Raw genomic sequence first — 18,961 nt, 5'->3', positions numbered from 1 at the left:
AGTACTTATTGAATGTTTCTTAAGTGGTAGACACCACGAGAAATACAATTATGAATAATTGTAATTACTGAATTATGAATTCATAATTATTCATAATTTTCATAATTATGAAAATTACTCCGATATTTTTGGAAAACCGAATATAAATTGTAACCATGTTAATCCATGCTCTTTCTGAAATAGCATTATATTTATTAATACAATTCCTATATTTAATATATTTTCATGTTTTTCTTACTTCTGCTTCCTGGTGACTTTCACCCATGAGATCTACATCTGGCCCCTGGAATCCAAAAGGGGGAGTTCACTCCCTCCACCATGTGACTTTCAAATATTTCAACAGCAACATAGTATCTTTTCTCTAAAAGAAGTAGACTCATAGATCTAGAGGACAAAGTAGTGGTTCCCAGTGGGGAGAGGGAAGCAGGGAGGGGCAAGATAGCAGCTCAACATCAAAAAAGCGAACAACCCAATCAAAAAATGGGCAGAAGATCTAAATAGACATTTCACCAAAGACATACAGATGGCCAAGAAGCACATGAAAAGCTGCTCAACATCACTAATTATTAGAGAAATGCAAATCAAAACTACAATGAGGTACCACCTCACACGAGTCAGAATGGCCATCATCAAAAAATCTACAAACAATAAATGCTGGAGAGGGTGTGGAGAAAAGGGAACCCTCTTGCACTGTTGGTGGGAATGTAAATTGATACAGCCACTATGGAGACCAGTATGGAGGTTCCTTAAAAAACTAAAAATAGAACTACCATACGACCCAGCAATCCCACTACTGGGCATATACCCAGAGAAAACCATAATTCAAACAGACACATTCACCCCAATGTTCACTGCATCACTATTTACAATAGCCAGGTCACGGAAGCAACCTAAATGTCCACTGACAGATGAATGGATAAAGAAGATGTGGCACATATACACAATGGAATATTACTCAGCCATAGAAAGTAATGAAATTGGGTCATTTGTAGAGACGTGGGTGGATCTAGAGTCTGTCATACAGAGTGAAGTAAGTCAGAAAGAGAAAAACAAATATTGTATATTAACACATATATGTGGAATCTAGAAAAATGGTACAGATGAACCAGTCTGCAAAACATAAATAGAGACACGGGTGTAGAGAACAGATGTATGGACACCAAGGGGGGAAAGCAGAGGGTGAGGGGTGGTGATGGGATGAACTGGGAGATTGGGATTGACATGGATACACTGATGTGTATAAAATAGATAACGAATAAGAATCTGCTTTGTAGCACGGGGAACTCCACTGTACAGCAGAAACTAACACAACATTGTAAAACAACTATACCCCAATTAAAATTTTTTCTAAAAAAAAAAAAGAAAGAGAAAAATATCATACATTAACTCATATGTGGAACTAGAAAAATGGTACCGATGAGCTGATTTGCATGACAGGGATAGAGACGCAGATGTAGAGAATGGACATGTGAACACAGTGGGGGAAGGGGAGAGTGGCACGAATAGGGGGATTAGGTTGGACATATATACACTACCACGCGTAAAACAGATAGCTAGTGGGCACCTGCTGCATAGCACAGGGAGCTCAGCTCGGTGCTCTGTGGTGACCTAGATGGGTGGGACGGGGGGTGGGAGGGGGGTCCAAAAGGGAGGGGATATGTGTACATATATAGCTGATTCACTTTGTTGTACAACAGAAACTAACACAACATTGTAAAGCAACTATACCCCAATAAAAAACAAATTTATTGACTGGACACAGATTAAGAAGTGCCAAAACCATGGTGTGTTGATAGAAAAGACACAGAAGGACTCAAGTAGATACTCAGTTAATATATGGTGAAAACAAGGTATTGGCTAGAAAAAAAATAGGATTATGAGTGCTCTGGATATTCTCTTTTAAAGCTGGTGATTTGGAACCTCCCTTCAGTACTTTTAATATCTGTCTGTAAATCCGAGTTAAGGCAATGATTGGAAGAGGGTTTCCTCTGTCATCTGGCAGATGACCAGTCAGGCCTCTTCGTTAAGACTTATGGACCTGCCAGGCACTGATTCATTGCTCTGTTACATTCTGCTAGATCTTTGGAAATTAACCCTACAGAGAATGAAAAGAGACATTCACGTCTTCACCACATGCACTGAAAAGTTCTCTTCAGTTGTTGCGTTGCCTCTGCAGGATGCGGGGGTGAGGATGATGAAGAGGCATCTCTTGCCTTCATATGGCTTAAATCGTCGGTCACAGAAGTGGTTCACTAGCAATTTCCCGTACGTACTGGAAGGTTTGTTTGGTCCTCAGTGTTCTGGGCTGTGCACTCAGAGCCACAGAAGCACGTGGGCACATGCAGAGCTGGCTAACTGAGATGCTGGGTGGATGTCCATCAAGCTGGAGACCTAGGAGTATATGGCATGACCCAAGTTACATCCCTCCAGGGCAAGATGCTCTTTTTATAAGGTCCCAGCGAGTCACTGTAGCTCAGGACATCTATTTCCATCCAGTATCCACTGAGTTAGTCTCAAATCCTAAAAGAGTAATTGCCCCGTTAGCTTTCCAACAGCCTTCCCAGCTCGGGTCAGTCTGTACTGCATCCCACCTCCTTTTGGATCCATAACGTATGAGGGATCTGGTCAGAACTTTGAGGCGACCAGTATAGTCTCGTGTGCCTCATTAGAACGACTATCAGGGAATCGAATAAATTTCTACCACTATGATCCATGGATTATGGTGATGGGAAGCATTCTCAGATCATTTTCAAACACCCTAAGGAAGAAAAGGGATTAGTTGGAGTGTCCATAAACTCAAAACGGAAGCAAATTTCAGAGTTGTGCTTTGTTTCTAACAGAGAGACCCAAGTAAGTATTTTCTTTTTTAGTCAAGGTATTGTGTTAGTTCTATTTCATCAGCATATTTCCAACCCACTAATATAGGGCCGTTTAATACCATCTTGCTTATGTCAGACACCTGTGCACATTTTCCTCTCACCTTTTAGTAGAACAGATTCAAAAATGCCGAGGTCTATTACAGCAATTTTAAGGGTGCAAACGGTAACTGATATTTTACTGAAATGCTTTGTTTGGAGTCTGAGATTCATTGTTCAGCTTTCTCTGTCAGAGACAATGAAATAACACCTGTTTTGTTTTCAGGGGGAAAAAAAAGCGTTCTGTTTCTGTGAAATAATTTCCAATTTAGTTTGTGGCTCTCCTTTAAATGTCAAAGAGAAGAAAGATTGGGAGACAATACACCATAATGTTGATGCTCTGAAAAAAGAGATTTCTAGGTTTTTTTCTTCTTGTTTTCACTTTTCTACATTTTCTGCATTTCTCCTAATGGATAATTATTATTTTTTTTTTTTTTTTTTGCTGTATGCGGGCCTCTCACTGCTGCGGCCTCTCCCGTCGCGGAGCACAGGCTCCGGACGCGCAGGCCCAGCGGCCACGGCTCACGGGCCCAGCCGCTCCGCGGCACATGGGATCCCCCCAGACCGGGGCACGAACCCGCATCCCCTGCATCGGCAGGCGGACTCTCAACCACTGCGCCACCAGGGAGGCCCTAATTATTTTTATCATTGTGATTATTTACCATATACCAAAGTTGGTGATGCCATAGTTCCTAAAGTCTTCGTGGGATTCCAAAAATCATTAATGATTTGGGAGCATCAGTAACTTTGTCTGCTGGGTCCGTTCTAATTTGTATGATTAATAACCTACCTGAGCATTGCTCTGGATGATCTCTTTTCTCCAGATGTGTCCACATCTGGTTTCCAATGATATACCCCAATCCTTGCCGTGCTTCTTCTAAACCCTTGGGCCTGGGTCCCTTAGGATGAAATTTTTTGAAAAAAAATCTGCCCCATTTTCAGAGAGAGGCAACTCTCTATATCACAAATATTGTGATTCATTCCTTTTCTGCACAGCTCATCAGAATTCTACACTAATTTTGTTCCAAATAAACTGTTGATCCTGAATTTTCAGGTTCATAGGAGCAGCAAGCCATCTTAATAATAATAACTACAATTTATTGAACAGTTAAATATCTGCCAGATACTCTGCTAAGCATTCTGAATACGCCGTTTGATTCAATTCTCAAAGCAACACTCTTATGGAAGCAATAGTAATAGCCTGATTTTTTTTTTTTATGAGAAAGCTGATGCTTAGAGAATTTAAGAATCTTATCCACCTTCTCCGAACCAATTAATGATCATGCTAGGATTCGAACACAGGGCTCCTTTGCTGCAGAGCAAGGCAGGCCACACTGCCATGGGATTCGACAGCCAATGTCCATTTTATTGCTTTATCTTTCAGGCAAGACTGTAAGTTCCATAAATGCAGGTTCTCTATCGGCTTTGATTATGCAGCCAATTTCCTGGTGTTCTTAAGGATATTTGAAGATATCTTGAAGATTTCCCCCCGTTATTAGTTGATTTCCACCACAGGACACCAGGATGCAGTAGTACCAGCATGCCTCCAAAGTGAAAACCTCTAAACCCACTTTTCATCTCAGTGACACAGCTGTTAACCTCATAGTGGTGTGAAACGATGGAACCCTGCCCGTCTTGTAGTAACATAATTGTTATAATTATTAACATATTATGTTAATATATGAGGGATGGAGGATGTTATATTAACTCATAATAACTTAAATTTATTAATTTAACCAAAAGATGGACTGACCGCATGCCCGCATACATGGCAAAAAATAAGATGCACATACTCTATTCTAGGGGGGGTGATTTCAGTGTATTGCCAATCAAACAAGGGCATGCTGAAGAAAAGATCACTTATCTAGTACCACCATAAAGCCGCATAACAAACATCCCTTAGCTTAGCGGCTTAAAGTACACTTATTTAGCTAATGAGGCAGAAGCGTGGATCTTTAGATTGTGTTCAGTTGGGTTCTTTGCTGTCTACGGACTTCACTCACAGGGTCTGTCTAGGTCTGGTTGTCAGCTGAGAAATGTCACCATAGATGTCGTATTTCCAACAAGCTTGCTCAGGCACGCTCTCAGGACTGGGGTGAGCAGTGGCAGCAAACCGAAAAGCACAAGCTCTTTCAAAACCTCTGCTTATATCACAAGTGTGGACACCCACTGGCTAAAGCATGTAAACAGGGGCAAACTTAGTACCAAGGGGTGCAGAACTCTCTCCCACCTTGTGCTAGAAGGAGCCACAAACTCCCATTGTGAAGGGTGTGTCTGCAGAAAAGGATGGCGGATCAGGGCACTCATGCAATCTCCATACCTCAAGGAACCGTTGAATATGGTGCAAAATAACTGTTAGAAAGACCAGCTATGTAGACCCTACCAAACGTTGTTTAGAGCAGATGCTTCTCACAGTTTAATTCAACAGGAGTGTGGGCAAGCCAGCGCGGACCCCATACCTAATTCATCCTGGCAGTTGCCTTGGGACACTGTGATGCACAAAACTGGAACCACCAAAGCACGACGCAATTGCGCTTCTACATTTGTAATGATCCACGGGTAACCCACGCACAATACTATCTAAGCCAAAGTAGTACCTTCTTGCTCTAAGTCACAGAAATGAGAAGTCTCAAGTGAATAACTGCACGCACTGTTGAACGGTTACCGTTTCATGAGATACATATTGATAAAAATCGGGTGTGTGGACAAAATTGGGATTGATTCTCTTTCTTGACAACCATGTAAGTAGAGCTCTGTCTTTCAATAATAAAACATCAACTCCATCACCCGCAGAATAATTCTATTAGAGGCATTAATTCAGGGACAAACTGGACAATGTGGAATTTAGTATACAACTTCCTACAAAAACACAACTGAAATTATGCATCTGTTGGAGAAAGTATTTTAAGTGGCATATTATCGCACATCACCTTTCTACTTTCTAAGTGGTTCCTTTATCGAAATATGTCCTCAGAAATATTCACCCCTCTCACATTAGACTATCTCCCTTTGATTATTAAGCATCTGTTTTTAGGATGAGACATATAAAAACATTTTTTTTTGTATTTTCTTTAACATAGCTACTATGTAAACTGCCCATGAGACAAATCCCTCTTGAAATCTGGCATCAGGAAGAGAAAATTTATCTGACACACTTGTTTGCTTCCTTGATCAGACTTATAAAAAAAGATAATTTTGTGCCTTATCTTACTGCAAAAAGAATAGAGCAAATATGAGCACATAACGGCGGTCTCTCCATCAACTGAGGTCTGAATTAACGCTGTTATCTTTGATCAGCCTTTGCCTACATTTATGTTGTAATGAACTCTTTGGGCATGTTTGGTGAGGGATACTATCTCATTTCCGTAGAGATGCAGAATCATACGTTCGAAATGCAATGGCTCAAAACAGCCATTGTTTATTTTTCTCGTGATACCGTGGGGTGATCATCTGGGTGGGTCTCAGAGGAGATGGCTCAACTCTGTGGCTTGTGGGATCTCTCTATCTTATTTCTGGGGCCTCGGCGGGGACAGGTAAAATAGCTCTGCCCCTTGTCCTTATGGTCTCGCTTCCCCCAGGAGGGTAGCCAGGGCTTGTTCACGTTATAACAGGGTCAAAGAAAGCAGAAGGGGAGGCTATGCAGCTTCTAGAAGTCCAGGCTTGGATTTTTAACAACATCACGCTGCTGCATTCTGTTGGTGGAAGCAAACCATGAGGCCAGTCCCAATGGAAGGGGAGGGGAAAGAGCTTCCATCTCTTGGGAACTGCCAACAATGTGTGACCATGTCTTCAATCTACCACAGCTAGAGATAAAGTCTAAGTGATTCACCCCTACAGGCAATCACTGGTACAAACCCACACACTTTTCTTGTAATAAAATGTTAGATTTCTACTTAAGGAAATGAAAATCCAAACCCAGTCGGTGGCGGATCAAATATAAATAAAAGTAATTCATGTATATTTCAAGTGCATACAAGATTGATCAATTAAGGAAACATCAGAAATTTCAGAGTATAGATGAATTATAGAGTCAGTGAAACAGCAGTTAATTGCATATACTGACACAGCTTATGACATCCTCTCAAAATACTTAAAAGAGTGAATTGAATTATAGCTTTCCTAGGATTTAAAACGAGTTGTGATCTTGTTTTCCCTTATATTTTATCTTTCCATTAATGCTATACAGATGCTACAATAAATATGGGGTTGTGTGTGTCTGTTTCCAAGTCATCTACAAGATGTAGCATGACATTATCTACGAAAACATTAAAAATATAAGACAAAGAACTACCTCAAAGTCATCTTTTTCTTCTTCTTCTTCCCAGCGGCTACCTGCCTAGGGAAAAATAGTCAGGTCTAGAAATAGACAAAAATTTAAATTAACAAACTTGGTCACCAGAATTTAAAGAAAGGAGAAATATTTTATGGATTTGCTTCTTATTAAGTATGCATTTCCAGAATCTCTTAAATTTTTCACTGAATGATAAAACCAATGACCATTTCCGTCATCTCAGTTTTTCACCATCATCTCAAAGATAAGTAAGAGAGCACAAAGGCAACATTTTAAAGCAGAAGTTTCTCCCCATCTCTCTTTCCCCTCGCTCCGATTCTACCCCCGAGTGGATATAATTGGGGCTTTTCATCTGAAGTGTTGCCCGTATCTCAGCACAAGAAGTACAAAGACATCAGAGCTATCTTGACAGTGAGACCTTTTTGCAAAATGGGAGCAAATGAAATGCACTCTCCAACGGCTTTGATGGGAGACGGAGTTCAGCCGGGAGTGCTGAGTTCAAGTACTTGGGTGCTTTGCTCAGACCCAAAAGGCAGAAGGGACTGTTCTACAAGGCTCATTATAGGGCCGCTGCCGCAGAGCCATCTCCGTAATCTCTGTATGATTTTCTGCCTCGCGTTGTGAGCGGGCACACCTAAGAACAGCTATCATGGAGTCCACCTCCTCTGTCCTTTTGCAGGTGATGCGTTATTTCACCAGGAACTCAGGGCTGCCATTACTGTTATAAAAGGACCCCACCCATGTGACAGCTGAGAGTTTGAATTCGATCCCCGTGGAGGTTTCACAAGGAAATACAGGGCTTCCTGGAGGATCTACGCACGGCAAGCTCTTCCTTCCATGGGACTGAGATAGAAGAATACCCAGTGGAGAACTCCTCATCGTGCTGGTATGAGACTTCCTTTGAGAAATACTCATGGCTAGCCAAGGTGCTAGGGACCAGGGGGCTGGCACAGATATCAAGGTCTTATCCCAGCCATGTAGGGCACTAGCTATTCTAAGCATCTAGTTTACTGTCAAAGGTCCGAGTTACCTTACCGATTGCTCTACTGCTGATGCTGAATCTGAGCAGGACCCTATGACGCCTCCGCAGAATAGGCCCCCACCCATCTCTGCCTGCCTTTGTCTGTAGAAAAACTTCAGTCAAAGAAGGGATAGATTGGGAGTTTGGAATTGACATGCACACACTGCTATCTTTAAGATGGATAAGCAACAAGGACCTACCGCATAGCACAGGGAACTCTGCTCAATATTACCTAACAACCTAAATGGGAAAATAATACGAAAAAGAAGAGACACATGTATATGTATTATATAACGGAATCATCTGGCTGTATACCTGCAAGTATCACAACATTGCTAATCAACTATACTCCAATATAAAATAGTGAAAATAATTAATTAATTAAAACCATAATACATTTAATCAGAGAAGTGAGAAAATGCAGAAAGAGAGGAGGACAGTCAAGCAAGACAAAATAATAACACTTTAGCCACTAAACAAAATCAAGGACGTTGAGTTCTATCTCAAGGACTACAGATCATATTCTGAGCCATGTCCTTTGAGCTGTTTTGCAGCTACTGAAAGGTCCACCAGGTGGAAGGTGGGAGAAGTTAACGGCATGCAGCCCACCAGCACACAGACCCCAGACCAGACGGAACCATTAGGTGGAGGATGCCGACTCCCGATGACCTCACCACCAACCAATCAGAAGAGTGTCCGTAAGCTGACCATGCCCTGCTCCTCAAGACTGACCACGCCCTGCTCCTGTAAGACTCCACACTACACCCTCCAGGGCGGGACACACCAGTCTTGTGGGCATTAGCCCACTGTGGCCCCCTCTGCCTAGCAAAGCAATAAAGCTGTTTCTTTCTACTTCACCCAAAACTCTGTCTGCAAGACTTCATCCAGCACCGGTGTACAGAGGCCGAGTTTCAGCAACCGTAATCACATTGCATGATACGACCCAACAATAGAGGAGATGCGTCTGGCTCAGAAGAGGTGGTCCTCAGATGTCTGCAATCAAGGAGGACTTTCAGGTCCAATACTATTAATAGTTCTTCTGATGTCCAGACAGAAAGGCAGGAGAGAAGCACTCAGATGTACCTTCACTGGATGGCCATGGTGAAGTTGCATTCCCCTTGTCTTCTCCTTGATTGCCTGTGTAGAGTATTCAACTTCACCAGGATGCAGGTGGCACCAGAAAGCCCCAAGGGGTTCTCTCCAAAGCGGAACTGGACCATATTTTCTGTTTCATCACCAGCTGGTGACATCATAGCTCATACTTCGAGGTTGCATGTTTTTCTCCCTCAGTCCCATAGGATGACCATAAAGATGGAGGGCCTCAGTGTTACCCAGTCTTGTTGAATCCCTGAACTTGGGCCTTGAGCACATGCAGAAACCATAATCTCACAGAAGGGCAGACAGGGGTTCAGACAGTTGAACAAAAATCCCCTATTACTTTCCATAGCAAGTTCAAAACCTAACAATAACTCACCTGGTGTTTTTCTTGTTGTTGTTTTTTACTTACCTGGTTTTTGTAAAGTTTTTCTCTTTGGAGAACAAGTCAGAAATAGGCATGTTTTCTTAATTAAATCTCATGACTCAAATTTAAATTTGTATTGTATATGTTATATATTTTTTAATCCTAATTCATTTGTACCATTATCTGGAGTAGTTTCTTTTCATCTGCCATTTGTAAAACAACCTTCCATGCAGCCACATTTTCAGAAGGGTGGAATGGTGGTAAGGCCCAATAGCAATGATATAGACACCACACTCTATTTTTGGCATTGATTCCTCTTGTTTTAGAACCTCAGAGGGTTATTCTACTTGAAACAAATCTGTGTTGTTTCCCAGCTCACGTTTGCTTTTGGCTTGTCTGCAAGGAGGAAACAAGGCATTACAGTAATGACCTTGGTACTGGAGACCTTATTCCAGATATGTAGCTTCTATGACCCTCAGTCTCCTCAGCTGTGTGGTAGCGATGCTAAGAGAAAGCAGTTACTGAGAACTTACGTGTGAGGCACCATATTAAGATTTTCAGCTGCATTTAATTTTCAAAGTGTTTAGTCTTCACAAATACTAACTGAAGCAGGTCTTATCATTACCACTACCTTACAGACAGGAAAGCTGAAACTTGGGGGTTAAGTCACACCCCCAAGCTCTCATAGTAGAAAGAGGCAGAGATGAGATGTGAACGTAAATTTGCCTGGTTCCTGAATTCTGATTCTCAGAATCATGAGATTCAGATGGTATTTACAAAGTTCTTGGCATAGGGGAGGTGCTCGAGAGACAGTGGATGTTATCATTACAAGGTACATATATACAATGGAATATGACTCAGCCATAAAAAGGAATGAAATTGGGTCGTTTGTAGAGACGTGGATGGACCTAGAGTCTGTCCTACAGAGTGAAGTCAGTCAGAAAGAGAAAAACAAATATCGTATAATAACGCATGAATGTGGCATCTAGAAAAACGGTACAGAAGAACCTATTTGCAGGGCAGGAATAGAGACACAGATGTAGAGGACAGATGTGTGGACATGCGGGAGGGGGTGGGTAATGAATTAGGAGACTGGGATCGAAGTATGTGCACTACCATGTGTCAGAAAGTGGGAACCTGCTGTAGAGCGCAGGGAGCTCAGCTCGGTGTTCTGTGATGACCTAGATGGGTGGGATGGGGGGGGATGGGAGGGAGGTCCAAGAGGGAGGGGATATATGTATACCTATAGCTGATTCACTTCACTGTACAACAGAAACTGACACAACATTGTAAAGCAACTATACCCCAATTTAAAAAAAAAAAAAGGAAAATTATGCCACTTTCCTGAAATACAGCAATAATGTAACTACAGGATTGCCCAGGATCACCAGAAACAATGTAACTAAAGAATTACCTAGTCTTGCATCAAGAAAAAGGAATGGATGGAACCTTGCAAAATGTGTCCTTAATGAATCCATGCTAATGCTTAGCAAGTGCCTCTGAATTGTTGCTAAATGCTTACAAGACAATTGCTTAAGTAACTGTTCTAGAATCTGGTGCAGAATTTGATATTTCTGCCACTCGTGCACAATTCAGTCTATGGAGAGGAATTCCATGTAAAAAGACACCAGGAAAAAAACATTCTTCAAAACCTAGAAAGTGCATATTCTACAGCAAATGGCTTGGCTTCCCCAACACATGGGTGGCACGGAAAAAGGCAGAGGGGGAGGGAATAAAAGTTTGAAAAAACAAAAAGATACATTTCAGTAATGTGTTCGTCTCTGTGCTCCCAGTTTGGAATACAGATAAAATGAAGAGAGGTTCTTCCTGTACACAGTTCTTTTATTCCTCATGGAAATCTTTCATCTTATAGAAAATCAGAATTTCATCTTGAAAGCTTTCCAACACTTCTTAGCCACCCATCTTCCATTAAGATTGGGATCTTGCACTACGGTGATAAGTATATCCCCTGTCAACTTAAAATTTTTATTAAAAAAAAAATAAGCCTAACCTGGACCTAATCCTAAAGAGAGATCAAAGAAGCCTAAATTAAAGTCATTCCGCGAAAGAGTTAACCTGCTTTCTTCAAAAGTGTCAAAGTCCTACATTGCCAGGAAAGATTCAGAAGTTATTCCAGATTAAAAGACAGAACAGCTAAAGGATAACTTGGACATTATTCTTAAAACTGGCAGTATCTGAATAAGTCTCCAGAGAGACAATTGTATTAGATCCATGGTAGGTTCCCGATTTTGATCATTGCACTGTGGTTACGTCACACAAGGCCTCGTTTTAGTGGACTATTCCTATGGCTCTTATCTGCACCAAGTTTTGAACGTGCTGCAGGAAAGCACTGTTGAATACTTCTGTAGGATTCAACTGTCTACATTATGTCTGAAAAATGTATCCCTTCCAACCTTGCAGTCTCCCATGCTTTCCCAGGGTTCTCCTCTCTGAATTCACATTTATGTGCAACGATTCTCATTCAACTAAACATTTTTTGGTACTGAAGCACCGTTCCATCTCCCATCGTAGCAGCCTGGTTTATTTTCAAGACACCCTAGCAGCAACTTCAGAACACAGTGACGTATGAATGGCATAAACCAGGAACGAACCTATCTCAGAACTGGGCAAAACCTTCCTCTTCGACTAGGCAGCAGATGGAAGTTCGCCAGAGCGAGCTCAGAAAGCAGTGCTACTCAAAGCGTGGTTTTCAGACCAGGCACACTAGCATCCTCCAGCACTGATACACAGGCAGATTCCTGGGACCCACTCCAGACCCACTGAATCAGAGTCTCTAGGGATTTGGCTGGAAAATGCACATTTTAAATACACAGCCCAGGTGCTTATCATTCAGTACTGAACAAATACTTATTAGTACCCTCTGTGCACCAGATGCCATTCAAGGTCCTAAAGATAAAAGTGTATAAAACAGCAAAGATGTACAGACACTTTGGAAGACAGTTTGGTGGTTTCTTACAAAACTGAACATACTCTTACCAGACGATCCAGCAATCTCTTTCCTTAATATTTACCCAAAGGAGATGAAAACTTACATCCATGTGGATGCTTGCAGCAGCTTTATTCATAATTGCCAAGACCTGAAAGCAACTAAGATGTCCCTCAGGAACTGAATGGATAAATAAACTGTAAAGCCTTCAGACAATGGAATATTACTCAGCACTGAAAAGAAATGAGCTATCAAGCCAGGAAAAGACATCGAGGAACCTTAATGCATATTCCTAAGTGAAGAAACCCATCTGTAAAGGATACACACTGTATGATTCCAACTAGATGACATTCTGGAAAAGGCAAAACTATGGAGACAGTGAAGAGCTCAGTAGTTGCCAGGGGTTTGGGGGGAAAGAGGGATGAACGGGTGGAGCACAGAGAATTTTTATGGCAGTGAAATTACTCTATATGATACTGTAATGGTGGATACATGTCATTATACATTTGTCCTAGGTATAACAGAAGGTATAATAGCAAGGTGAACCCAACGTAAACTATGCACTTTGGGTGATAATTTTTTAAAAACAAGCATATCCTTGGATGCACATACAAAATTAAAAAACAAAATCCCAGTTATCCTTGCATTCATGGAGCTTAGAGTGGCAATAAAGCTTGTGAACAAATACCCTAAGGGATGGGTGGGAATTCAACTGGGGGTTTGATGACCTGGCCAGAGAAACACCTCCCAAACAGAAGTAATGTTACAGCTGTGAAACTGATGCAAAAGCCTCAGAGTCAAGGTTTCCTATTCTGTTTTTTTTTGCGGGGGGGGGGGTTGTGTTTTTTTTTGCGCGGGCCTCTCACTGCTGTGGCCTCTCCCGTTGCGGAGCACAGGCTCAGCGGCCACGGCTTATGGGCCCAGCCGCCCCGTGGCACGTGGGACCCTCCCGGACTGGGGCACAAACCCGCGCCCCCTGCATCAGCAGGTGGACTCCCAACGACCACGCCACCAGGGAAAGCCCTTGGGTTATTTTTTTAATGAACTTTTAATTTTGGAATACATTTAGATTTATGGGAAAGTTACAAAGATAGTACAGTGTGTACCTCTCACCCATTTCTCTAATGTCAGCACCTTACATAGCTATGGTGCATTTGTCACAACTAAAAAGCCAACATGGTATATTCGTGCTAAACAAATTCCGTACATTATCAGGATTTCACTAATCCCGTATTTCTGTCCTTAGTCTCCTCTGCTCTGTGACCATTTCTCTAACTTTCCTTGTTTTTCTAACCTTTGACAGCCTTGAGAAGTAATGGGCAGGTATCCTGTAGAACACTTTTTGAGTTTTCCTGAAGTTTTTCTCATGATTAGATAAGGGTTAAGGGCTTCGGGTTGAAGACCACAGAGGTGAAGGGTCTTTCTGCTCACTTCATACCATGGGGGACAGAATAGCAACCTGACTTATTGCTGGCAATGACCTTGATCTTGTACTTGACCTTGACTATCTGGCCAAGGTAATGCCTGGGCTATTCTTGTTGATGTCAGGGTGGCCAGAGGATGGTAGGAATGCCCAGGGGACGATGTAGGTTGAAGGGCCAACGGGACATCCAGATGGAATCAGTGGCAATGGAGGTTCGTCTTTCAGGGGAGAGATCTGTGACAGATACTCACTCTAGTCACCTCCCAAGTGCCATGCAGACTACGGAAAGGGCAACAACACCTGGTCATCATTCTCCAAGCAACTCGTTATCTTCACTTTGCTTCACCTTCCTCACGGCAGTGTTTTATTTCATCCAAGGATAAAACGCCTCATTGATCAAACAACTCTCAGAATTTAGAATGACACTGCTTCCTCAAAATATCAACACCTTTATTTGAACTGAAAAATGGAATCCCATTTTTTGGTAGACAATAGGTCCAATTTGGCTTTTGGATCAAACCATAAGGATTAGGGATTGGTTTTTACAAGTTTCATTATATACTGCACATTTTCCCTCAATATATCTGAATCAGCTGGCCCAGAACTTCTGCAGACATAGATTTGATATATGTATACATACATACATAATATGCTGATAATGAAATGATTTGCCAGAGCCCAGCATATGAACATTTTAGGTGGCAACATTAAAATAGATGGAGAAGTATGCTTTTCAAGACTATTTAAAAATAGTGGGTACTAGAGGAAAAGTTTTGAAGAAGTGTGTTTGGTTCACCATTCACGTTTAACATTTGAGTCTGTATGGAGCTGACTACAGACTGAAGACAGTGTATAAAGAGATGAAGATGAGGTACTGAGGGTGAGCATAAATTGGAATGAAATTGGAGGCAATTGAGAAAAAATCATGGGAAAGCATCCAGTAGAATTAACAGCTTACCTTCCTGCATGTAGTGAAACCTATTTTTATCATCGCTTCAGAGGGGTAGTAAGGGAAAGAAAATGGAATCTTTATTCCGAATCCTGGAGCATTTACAAAGAAAGTGTTGGAGCAGAGGGAAGACTGCTTTACTTTACCTAGAAACATGTCTTGGATTTTGACACCCAGAGTTTCAAGGCTCCATACAGTACTTTTTACATTTCTCCCACCGAATTGCAGTTGTATAGCTCCACGTGGAGCACCCGGAACTGAAAGTTGGTCTCTGGAGAGAAGACTGAACAGGAGAAAACAGGAACTCAGTCTTAATTAGGACTGGAAACAGGACCGTGGAAGAATCCCTTAAATGGATGAATGGATAACATAGTGCCAAAGAGGCAGATGCGGTGAGATTATTGGGAGAGGCAGATGTGACGGTGGTGATCAGGAGGCTTGGGGGCATCCTTTAGTTTTAAGAAAAAGCTATGAAACATGAAAAGAAAATCGTGGTAAAGAATGGGAGTGAGAGAAGTATGCAAGCCGAAATTACAAGGGACTCGACGGCTGTGTTCCCTAGTGAGAAATAAACAACTCAGAGCTGAGAAATGGGTAACATGGGTGAAAAAGAAAATGCACGGTAAGCTCAAGGAAGAGACAAGGGCGTGCGTGATAGGTTATGGATCAAAATTGTCAGTGTTACAAGAGAAGGGCTAGGAGAATAAAGTATGCGGTTGGGAGAAAATGATCAAGGACGTGGAGATTGAAAAGGAAAGGGTGGCAGGAGATTGGACGGCTTAATAGACGACTTCAAGAATAAGAATAGGAATAAGACCATGAGAGGTCACAAGAACGTGGTGTCTCTCTCAGGGTGGTGATGAATAAAAGCGGGGGGAGATGTTTCTGGGACATGAAAAGGCATGCCCTCATACCCTCTTCCATGTAAACCCTGCACACAATTACTGAAGGATCCCAGACCAGGAAAACACTGTACAACTCCAATGAGACACAAGAATGAATAAAATGACACTAGAATAATGTCTTTCCTGTGTACAAACATTGTTTAGGTAGAACACGTTCCTTGAGTTTATCCAAATAAACTGAATTGGTCATTACCAAATTGCCAAGGAGAGGCATGGGAGGCGGGGAGAGAGACAGGGAGGGGGAGAGAGGGGAGGGGAGAGACAGAGAGAGAGAGAGACAGGGAGGGAGGGAGCGAGAGGGGGAGAGGGAGAGGGTGGGACAAGGAAGGAGGGAGGGATGGAGAGAGGCAAGAGTTTTTCAATGCACTTTTCTCTTTAGAGAATATAAAAGATATGTAATATTTATAATATTCTTCTGGTAATTTAAAGATACATCATCCAGCCTTATAGATTTTACTCATGCCCAATTACGATATTTAGATGTCCTTTAATTTCAAGACCAAAATAAATATATTTTTAGAGATCACTGCCCTGAGTAGAAATTATTTTAGTTACCTGTATGGTTTTTCATTTTAATGATGCTGTTCTGTGAATAAACTAAAGTTTGGGAACATGTCAAGTGCCAGAGATATTCACTGATACCAGAGCAGAGAGTTGCAAATGAATGAAAGGAGTCAGTATTTCATGTATAAGTAAAATATTGTTAGTTCCATCTCAAATAAATAATCATGTAGATAATTAAATTTTATTTCATTTCATTTATTTATTCATGTATTTGCTGCACCACGTGGCATGTGGGATCTTAGTTCCCCAGCCAGAGATGGAAACTGCACCCCCTGCAGTGGAGGCACACAGTCTTAACCACTGGACCAAAAGGGAAGTCCCAATAATTAAATTTTTTTAAACATCCTTATTGGAGTGTAATTGCTTTCCAATGGTGTGTTAGTTTCTGCTTTATAGCAAAGTGAATCAGGTATACATATACATATGTCCCCATATCTCCTCCTTCTTGCGTCTCCCTGCCACCCTCCCTATCCCACCCCTCTCGGTGGACACAAAGCACCGAGCTGATCTCCCTGTGCTATGCCGCTGCTTCCCACCAGCTATCTATTTTACATTTGGTAGTGTATATATGTCCATGCCTCTCTCTCACTTCGTCCCAGCTTACCCTTCCCCCCTCCCTGTCTCCTCAAGTCCATTCTCTGCATCTGTGTCTTTATTCCTGTCCTGTCCTGAGGTTCATCAGAAGCTTTTTTTTTTTTTTTTTAGATTCCATATATATGTGTTAGCATACGGTATTTGCTTTTCTCTTTCTGACTTACTTCACTCTGTATGACAGACTCTAGGTCCATCCACCTCACGAGAAATAACTCCATTTCGTTTCTTTTTATGGCTGAGTAATAGTCCATGGTATCTATGTGCCACATCTTCTTTATCCATTCATCTGTCAATGGACACTTAGGTTGCTTCCATTTCCTGGCTATTGTAAATAGTGCCATTTTGGTACATGTCTCTTTTTGAATTATGGTTTTCTCAGGGTATATGCCCAGTAGTGGGATTGCTGGGTCCTATGGTAGTTCTATTTTTAGTTGTTTGAGGAACCTCCAGACTGTTCTCCATAGTGGCTGCACCAATTTACATTCCCACCAACAGTGCAAGAGGGTTCCCTTTTCTCCACACCCTCTCCAGCATTTGTTTGTAGATTTTTTTTTTTTTTTTTTTTGCGGTACGCGGGTCTCTCACTGCTGTGGCCTCTCCCGTTGCGGAGCACAGGCTCCGGACGCGCAGGCTCAGCGGCCATGGCTCACGGGCCCAGCCGCTCTGCGGCATGTGGGATCTTCCCGGACCGGGGCACGAACCCGTGTCCCCTGCATCGGCAGGTGTACCCCCAACCACTGCACCACCAGGGAAGCCCTATCCACATGCTTTAAGCCCCCAAAATATTTAACTCTTCATCGTTTAGTCGTTATTTTTCTGTTTTAATCCCTACGGATATATATCTTCTTTCTCTCTCTAATCTTAGTACTGGAGTCCCTTGATGAGTGAGCAGTTGGATCTACCATGAATATCCAGAAGTTACAGAATTTCTTGAAGTAGATTTCAGGACAAAATACGTGGCTGTTAAACTTTATAAGTACCATCCTCTTTATGAACATGTTTTTATTAGCCTTATAAATGAATATCTTAAATGAATATGGAAATCTCATGTCATAATCATTTATTCTCCTAATCCTATCTCTTGCTATATTGTATTCTGGAATTGACTGTCAAAGGGAGAAGTCGGGTTATTTTTCCTCTGTGTACTATCTTCCATTAATATTTTTACCCTGTCAGAAAGCTTATAGGATCTTTTTCTTTAAAGTTGATATGAAGAAAGAAAATCACCAGGATACATGGATGTCTTTTACTTTGTTGGGCTTGCTATAAAATCTGAAAGTTCCTTTCTCAGGGGCTTTTGGCTCTATTATTCCTAAGGTTACTTTCCTTTTTCCTGTTATCATCATGTTGAGTTTCTGGATTAACTCTGTAACACATCTCTCCCCTCCCCAATTTCATCTCTTAATTGTAAAGAATCTGAATCATAGGATCATTTCTAGATTTCATTTTCCAATTCGCCTTTTTAAGTACCCCACATACACCTCCCTGCTCTAATTGTAATTTTAAATATTCAGACACCGTTTCCATTTAATCTCCCCAATTCTTGACCTATGGTTGCTCTCTTCCCATGACTGCTCTCTTGTTCCATAATCCCTCAAACCCTGTAATACCCTTGAGAAGATTTCTTATGGATATTTAAATGTCTGCACAGTCACTATTTTGATTGCTTATCACTATGGAAGGTGGTTTATGTTTCATTTTCTCTTTCCTCTGTTTGGTGAGTTGGGCACTGACACACCTTAGTTGGCTCCCAACTTCAATCCAGTTTTCATAAGAAACAGGCAAAAAAGGACAAATCAGATTTTCTGCAACTTCACTTTTCTTGGTGGCCAAAGCCGCATCTGGATTCCAGCCCTCTTCTCTTGTGTTATAAAGGGTATGTCTAGGGTG

At 41.7% G+C, this 18,961-nt stretch overlaps 1 protein-coding gene across 2 annotated transcripts in view; it reads right to left on the bottom strand.

Annotated features, from left to right (window-relative positions):
• The window catches only part of LOC309796428 (uncharacterized protein), a 201,155-nt gene that overhangs the window by 123,827 nt on the left and 58,367 nt on the right, over positions 1-18,961 (bottom strand). Inside the window, exon 4 of one of the 2 annotated variants that reach the window (XM_082609513.1) lies at positions 2,712-2,758. The exons of the other annotated variant lie outside the window; for it this stretch is intronic. Within the exon in view, the coding sequence (XP_082465639.1) occupies positions 2,750-2,758 (9 nt within the window). The 3' untranslated portion in view covers positions 2,712-2,749. Of the gene's footprint in view, positions 1-2,711; positions 2,759-18,961 lie in introns of those variants that run through there. 2 annotated transcript variants of the gene reach the window in all.

Source organism: Mesoplodon mirus (genome assembly GCF_964341445.2).
Source record: "Mesoplodon mirus genome assembly, chromosome: X".
NCBI classification, from domain to species: Eukaryota; Metazoa; Chordata; class Mammalia; order Artiodactyla; family Ziphiidae; genus Mesoplodon; species Mesoplodon mirus.
Note: the sequence above shows the minus strand (reverse complement) of the source record. Positions and strands in the feature narration are given on the sequence as shown.